The sequence below is a fragment of the Magallana gigas genome, chromosome 1, assembly GCF_963853765.1.
Source record: "Magallana gigas chromosome 1, xbMagGiga1.1, whole genome shotgun sequence".
NCBI lineage: Eukaryota > Metazoa > Mollusca > Bivalvia > Ostreida > Ostreidae > Magallana > Magallana gigas.
In genome coordinates, this window is record NC_088853.1 from 16,672,361 (window position 1) to 16,680,711 (window position 8,351).

General features: G+C 34.0%; 1 protein-coding gene across 2 annotated transcripts; it reads left to right on the forward strand.

Annotated features, from left to right (window-relative positions):
- Positions 1 to 902: 902 nt before the first annotated feature.
- LOC105335010 (POTE ankyrin domain family member H) lies at positions 903 to 7,894 on the forward strand. Of its 2 annotated transcripts, none has more exons than XM_011438672.4 (3): positions 903 to 1,193; positions 4,587 to 5,059; positions 7,055 to 7,894. In XM_011438672.4, exons 1-3 carry the CDS (start codon positions 1,135 to 1,137, stop codon positions 7,795 to 7,797), a joined length of 1,275 nt encoding a protein of 424 aa, XP_011436974.4. In that variant the 5' UTR covers positions 903 to 1,134; the 3' UTR covers positions 7,798 to 7,894. The 2 variants fall into 2 exon arrangements, with proteins under 2 accessions (XP_011436974.4, XP_065940417.1); XM_066084345.1 differs by lacking the exon at positions 903 to 1,193 and adding an exon at positions 3,969 to 4,120 and having other exon boundaries at positions 7,055 to 7,893.
- The last annotated feature ends 457 nt before the right edge of the window (positions 7,895 to 8,351 follow it).

The following is an 8,351-nucleotide window of genomic DNA, read 5'->3' on the forward strand; positions in this document are numbered from 1 at the left end:
TATATATTCGCCTGATGTTTGCTTGGACAGCCTCTTAACATTCTCCGTTCGATAGTCACTCGGAATACCTCGCACAATTTTTCAACGTTATCATCAGGGCTGTTTTATGGCTTATGCAATGCAAAATCCCCGTAGACTTTTTATTTTTAGCTGTGTATTAAAACCTGACAAGCTAGAGGGGGCGTTTCAAATGGGAAATCTTAGGATTTTTTCATAGTATTGAATGAACATCGTTTGAACCCAGAGGTATTTATAAACATAGAACAATTAAGGAAATTGTGCGGCAAAAATATCTTGGGACAGACTATACAATATATATTTTTAAATCATTCTTGTTGCTTAACAGAGTAGCGCAGTGGTTAAGAGGGTTCCTTACCAATCTGTAAGTCATGAGTTCGAATCTTGCTGGGGTACGTTTTTAAAAAATTTGAACTTAAAAAAATTTGCCTATGGTTTTTTTTTTATTAAATATCGTAAAATTTTAAAATTCTAAACCGATGGAAGTATTATAATTATGTTATATTAATTAACTTACGGCCAACAGATGAAATTTTTTTGCTTGTCAAGATTTTTTGGATAAGTCTGGCCCTCCACTTTAAAAAACGATGCTACGTGCCTGAAATGTTATATCTATCCGATGAAGTGTGTCTGTGACATATATGACTTGTATGTCTAAACCAGTAATCCTCACCACAATCCGAGGCAATCTAGTGTTAATAAAGGAAGGTTAATGGTTCAAACAATATTTGAAAGATTGCAATATCAATTTTCCATCTCTCATTCCATATATCTTTCAGTCTTTCATTGTTTTACTGTTCTACCTTTCCATATTCCTCTCTCCCTTTCTCTCTCTCCATCCATCTCCCTTCTTTATTAATTAACGATACAATACAAAGATCGTCTTTTTCCACGCCTCGCTAATCTCCACGACCTGATTCCTTGCTCCATCGCCCCTAATCGATTGTTATTCATGGAAAGAGTTCATCACCGGTACGTCCTGCAATCCCGGACTTTCTGAATACCAACTCAAAAGATTGCTTTACTTCAGCGTCTGGAGCTATGTACTTGGCCTAATGAACTACCCGGATGTATCATAACTTTTAAACTGGTGGCCATCGGCGACTTTTTGAAAAGATGTCGTCTGCTTCATCCGCGGGAAAAGACAGCATCTCGTGCCAATCCATGGAAGACAAGTAAGAAATATGTCCTGTAATGGGATTGTTTACATGTTTAATCAAAACACCATCTAATCGATTTTGAGTGTTGGTCTATTGACTGTGAGATCTCTCTCTCTCTCTCTCTCTCTCTCTCTCTCTCTCTCTCTCTCTCTCAGAGCGAACTCGCATCTCATATTTGCTATATATATGTGTTGAAGACAAATCGTTAGTTTTTTCGCTTTTCTTATAAGAAATTAACTTTAAAAATCAAATAATTATGCGATCTTTTGTGTCATCTAGCATGATTTGCATTCAATCTAATACAGTTATCACATTCACTGTGTAAAAAAAACTAGTTTAAAATTATTTAATCAACTAGGAATGACATTTAAAAAAAAATTCACGATTTATAGGCATAAAAAGTGTAAGTGTTCTATCCAAAACGAAATTTAATTTTCCGCTGATGCTATTACTTTGAGTTGATTTCTATGCAGGAGACCTCAACCTTCTATACACTGATCAAGTGTAACGACATTTCTGTAAATTATTAATTGTCGCACTGAATTCAAAGAGAGCTCGCCGACTCGCTACATTAATTTCGCTATAGAAAAGATTTTCATTAAATATGTATGGTATTATTTATCCCATTCCGGAACTCAAATTAATCTCTAGCTATCGACTAGCCTGGACTCTCTCTCTCTCTCTCTCTCTCTCTCTCTCTCTCTCTCTCTCTCTCATGCTGAGTTTTAATAACTGTGGTTTTTGAATTGAATTCCAAATCCAAAATCCCAATGGATCGACTGAAAGGGATGGATGATGCTACAGTTATAGAAAACCGATAGCCATCTTTTAACTTTGAAGAAGAACTCAGAATAAAGAAATAGGAAAAACTTAAATATAAACGCAAAATCTTATTAATTTTTTGCTTTGTTTTTTTCTTATATAGTTTATAGCTTAAAAAATCATATACAAATTTAAGGTATATATGAAAGGTAACCTTTTGACCACCCAGCCTCTTTAAAGAGAATTAATACGTGACACTTTCTGGGTGGGTGTATAATATAAGTACGTTTAATTCATAATTAACGGGTGTCGATTCGTGAAACGTTATTTCTTTTAACCGTCATGGTCGATAAAAATGTTAAATTAATACGTTGAATCTCTGCCATTTTTTGCTGGCAAGACATTAAGTGGTGGCCACATTTTGGATCACATTACCTTGAAAAATTAACTGTTTCCAGGTATACCTTCCAAAAAAATAGCGAAACAAAGTTCAAAAGCAGAATTATGAGGCTAGAATGAGTCGAAATCAAAAAGAGAAACTAGAAAACTATCTCATAACTGTTGGCCCAAGAAAAAAATATGAATCTTTTCACTCTGATGAAAAAAATATTGTGGGTTCGGTCAATCTTGTATTTTAATCATTTTCTTTAGCAAGGTTCATTTATTTGTACATGTACATCATTTTCGAAACCTTTTCATTAGAATACTTCTAACAATTAACTTGATTGAATCCTATATACATCCAAGTTCACAAATATTTGTCTATCTTTTATGATTGAATATTCATAATTAATATAAATTGGTTTTAATATGCACCTCTTCCCTGACGCAGCTCGAGATATAGTTATGATTTATGAGTATTTTTTCATCTATATACGCGCCCTCTCCTTTTAAATTTAGACATGATGTTATATAATTGTGTTCAAATTCTGATTCAAGTTTTTTTTTATAAGAATTATAAAAAATATGCTTTAAAAAACACACAAAATCACCGTGAAAAAAAACGTAACATGCACGTAGCATTGCAGGAAAATTTTATAAATAGAAAATTTAATTTTAAGGAGCCTCTCCCCCAAATTTTAAGAGTAAGTAAGAATTATTTGGGACTTTACAAAATTATTAAAATAGACGTGTAATATAATTAGGTACTAGGCACTACACCCCTACCAGGAAAAGGATTTTGAAGATTGTATTTATTGGAATATACTAGGTGGGTTTTTTTAAAAAGATTTCACATGTTTGCCCCCCCCCCCCTCCCACTTTCAAATACAATGATATCCGCGTGCCGTTGTAGGCGCCTCCTGCAAAAGGATATTAATTGTTTGTTGGCCCTGTACTGACGAGTTGTTAAAATTTGAGTAGGCAGATAGGGAATTAATATTTTTCAACGATGCGCCAAAGTAATTTGAAGAGAGATCTGCAAACAGAGTTGGTTACTTTTAGTGAGTCGGTTTCCGTTTAAACATGGATGGTTTGATCATTGTAAGCGATTCTCCGAGGTTTTATTAATGAGACTGTATGGTCGTGGGCATTTGATAGTATAAATCTACCTCCACACACAGGAGATGTTGGTGAGTTTTAACTTTGTACGTTGGAAAGGCAATAAGTGGACAATATGTTAAACTTTGTAATTAGTTAGGTAATTAGTTAGGCAATTTGAGTTAGTCTAGAAATGACGAAATACATAGATCAATTATTTACAAATGATCCTTCAAGCAATCTTAAATTAAAACAACTACTTCGCAGTTGCAATTTTAATGGAGACGTGCTTAAGGCAGTTACATGTATACACCGGCAATTTAAACAATATACACTGAAATGAATATATATCAAAACGTCTTTAAGGGTAACTATTTATTAAACGGATATCGAATACACACACCTAGTTAGGGATTAGCACAGTGGGATAATCCCTTAATCAGTCTCTCTCTCTCCTGTAATTTTAGAAGTAAATGCACGTAACAGCGTCGGCCTCGGGGCTTTGTAATTCGGGTTTAATCGGTGTATTTAAGTAAGGTATAAACGAATTGGAGTACCCTGGGTATTTTGTGTATTGTCGAAGTATAAGACAGCCAGATGTTTATACAAGTATATATTTTTCTTTTAAAGATTTTAAGTGAATTCGGTTACGTATAATTATCATTATGTGGTTTTATGATGTGATTATTTATCTATATTTGGTAAGTGATTTTTTTTTTATTTCTACGTCACGTCTGGTATATCATCCATTGATTTATGGTTTTACTTGTAAATGGGGAGGATTATCTCGATATTATGTACATGTATAACCTTTTATCAAAATTGGGGTCTAAAAATGTAGGTCATTTAATTTGTTATGTTCTTTTTCATGAAGCTTTTAGGGGGATATTCTACTATAAGATGTAGTTATAACTTTTGAAAATTGATCCCGACAATTCACCCCTGTTGATTCATTTAAAATATTTATGTGAATTTCCACATCGTCACGGATGTCAAATGATGCATTTATAATTCCAGCATAAAACATATTTTATCCTCAGTGCTATTATCCATTTCAGCGCTAGAAATGTGATGAAAGCATAGTAAGCTACCGTTGTTTCCTTAATCTATGGAAGTAAGATAGAAAGCATTAACGACTTTGCTGATTAATTTAGTTCTTACTTTCAGTGAAAAATCTGACTTCATCGATGAAGATTTAGGGATGAAATTGCAAGCAACACTCCAGCTAGCTCTACAATCCAGCGATTTCGACGCCATCAAAAGTATTGTAGAAAACGACACATTTGACGTCAACTGGCGTGATGTCACTCATGATCTACAGAGCCTCGTTATGAAATTATGCTACGTCAATCTAAGTGAAAAACAAGTCATTCAAATACTCGACGCCATCTTAGAAAAAGACCCTGACCTAAATCTACAAGATTCGCACGGTAGGACTGCTCTTATGCACGCGTGCATTGGCGGGAAGGAAGAGCTCGCTGATTGGTTGATTAGCGACCCCACGACCCGGATAGAGGTGTTCGACTTTGACGGTAACTCGGCCTTGTCTCACGCCGTCCGGGGCTGTTCCGACAGAACCGTCAGGAGGTTGCTGGACCATCCTAACGGGCACCTGCTACAGGAAGTCTATAACAGTTTTGGTAGGTTTTAGAAACGGGATGTCCAATATAACAGACACCTGCTACAGTTTAGTAGGTTTTAGAAACAGACAGTTCATTTTAACGGACACCCGAAACAGACAGTTCATTTTAACGGACACCTGCTACAGTTAAGTAGGTTTTAAAAACAGATCCATTTTTACGGACACCTGCTACAAAAAGTCTATGACTTTATGTAGGTTTTGATTTTTTTATAAGTACGCCCACTTACCACAAACGTTTGTTCAGAGGGGGGGGGGGGGGGGTGTGAAAACATTTGACTATACATGTATCTGACAAGCCATTATAATCGATATAATTTAGCACTAAGTTCACGCGCACATGACTTACATAAAGGTGACCAATCATTAAAGGCGTTGGATAGAATTTCGCTATGTGCATGCTGTTTTCTACACAGCGAAAAAGGTCAAAGGGTTTCATAAAATACAACTTGTGATAAATATCGGGCATTATGTTTAGATTTGTAGTATTGCAAAAAAGAAGCAAAATGATGCACTGAATACTGTTTTTCACGCTTTGAGGAAAAATATGTAGCAATAAAGTACTTATACAGAGTTTGTGTAGTTCGTGCCGTCAGAAATTAACAGGTCTATAGATCGCCTTGTCGGTTAATTATGCAAATGCCAGCTTGGCTTCTCTGCACTCATATGTTGTACAGTTTCCAATTTTAAAAAGCAATCGCATGTCTGATGAGTTTTAAACCGTATGCTATTAGTGATTTTCACTGTTATGAACTGCAATTTTTCATGTCGGAAATTGTCATTATAGTCATAGAATTGTAATTAACATCTTAAATGACCAATAAATTGTGGTTTACAATTTTTTTTAGTCATCTAATTGGTTCTTAACAGGCTTCGGTTTGTGTATATTTATATTACTGTCCTTCTGTAAAAAAAAAAAAATAGGTTTGCTATATGTTTCATTGTACAGAAAAATTTTATAGCATACAAAATAACGATTTGGGTTATTTTTCTTATTGAAAATAAGAATTTTAGTTACACGAATAAAATTATCACAATTTGGAAGTTTTAGCAGAAAAATAAAAATCTCAAAATATACAGCACATATAGCGTAAACAATAATGTCTGTAAAATGACTTTTATTACATGTATTAATAAAAAGATAATCATAAAATTAATGATGTTCTCCCCTATACACTAAGTTAGTCAATACTCTCCTATTAAAGTCCAAAAGGATTTTAAAATCGGTCATATTCTCTTTAGGAAATACGTACATGCAAATCTGTAGAACAAAAATTAAGTTAAATTTGAGCCAATGGTCTAAAATAAAGATAATATACGTTTGATTTTTAGGAAGTCAGAAGGATACAATTTGATTTTTAAAAATAAAAACCATATCATTTTCTTTTATTATTCATGTTAATGGATGAAGTTTAACAAATGGTTAGAATGTAGCATTTAAACACTTCAGGCTTAAAAAAAAATTGTGTGTTTAGGGTAACCCGACCTAACTAAACTACATAAATGCCCCGATCCTACCATTAGATGTTTGTTTTTATCCGATTGTGATTTTCTTATTATTTCCATTAAAAAACATTTTTTTAAATATGACATATTCTTAGGATTTTATATTTGTATTTGTGCCCACATGCAGAAAAAAATATATGAAATAAAAACCATACCTACCTATAACCTTAGTCTATCATCAGTGCGTGAATTCAACAAACATTTACTAGTATTTCTGTATATTTCTATTGACAGATCAATTATGTTTTCATAATTTCGTCACATAAGAACATAGCACTTAGAATTAACGCATTCTCAACCACATTCTTATAATTTATTCCATTTCATAAGTAAATTTTTCAAATTATTCATTCTTGTTTGATAATAAAGAAAGACCCTGTATGATTTCGATTTTAGTTAAATGATTGAAACTAATTATATTTTTCATTAAAAAAAAGCAGTGACTCATGTATATTTACTAGCATACTTTTATCTTCATCTTGATTTGTAGGACAAAGGCCTATTGAGATAGCAGAAAAACTCGAAAGCAAAGATATTTTTAATTTGTTGGCATCATATCAAAACCAAACCAAGCGAGGAGAATCCCCAAGGAAGAAATTCGTACTTCCGCCTGCCTTCTCGCCTCAAAACGAGACTGCTTTAAGAATGGCTGCCAATAAAAATACTTCCATGAGCGATGTGGACAAATTAACACCGCGGTCCACATATATTGATGACGAAACACCCAATCTGTATCTGACGTCATCAAAATTGAGTAGAAAGAAGCATAGAAGGTCGATTGATAGTTTAAGTGTAGAGACTTCGCTTCTTCCAGCGATAAAACCTACAAGTAAAAAGTGTGCGCAAATAGGAACGCCAAGGGACCATAAAGACAAACTGAGCGTAGACTCAAAACAAAGGGAAAGGCGGAACTCTATTTCACTTCCGGATCTTCGGGATTCCCCTGGAGGTTTAGTGGCATCCGGCGGAAATAGTCCTTATGGGAACGACGATGATTATTCGTCAGACTCAGATTTTAGTGATGACGCTATTGTTGATCTCTGTTCGCTTGACAAACCAATGGACCGGGTAGTCAAACGGAGCGCATCCGAGAAACATATTGGGTTTCCAAGCATCAATAAAGGCAAAGAGGGTACGAAAGTGAAAAGAACTCTAACGGAGGGAAGTGTGTATAGCAACAGTGACAGCAAACTAAACAGACTTAAACTGCTTCAGAAGAGCGTTTTAAGTTAGGTTTAAACCGGGAACGGTTGTTGCTGACTAAACTTTGAAACCTGAAAGCTTTGAATGGATAAACCATTTGTAAATACATGTTTATGTAATTTTTGTAAATGTTTAATTTAATTTATTACTTTTGTATGGAAAAAAGAATGTTAAAACTTGATCCCGAATTTTTTTTTCACTAAAAAAGCATGTTGATATTCTAACAATAGCGCAGTGTATGCTAAATTTCAGACCTAAACCTGTTTCATTTGAAGTAAAACATACATTTTCGGTGTTGCGTTTAACACTAGTACGCTTATCAAATAACATCAAGTTAAGCCATGCAACCAAAACTCTTCTATTGCGTTTTCAACGCTTAATATTTCTCAACATTGTTCTAAACATTGTTCTGAGTTATTTTTCTTCGATTTCGAATTCTTAAAGATAGATGCATTAAAACCTGTTTAAAACATTGTATGCAGAGCTATAATTATTATAGTATAAACTTTAATGGCTTAATTATGGCCAATGCGGAAGTTCCGTAGAAAAATTCATGTTTCGAAAAATCGTGATAATTTCTCGTT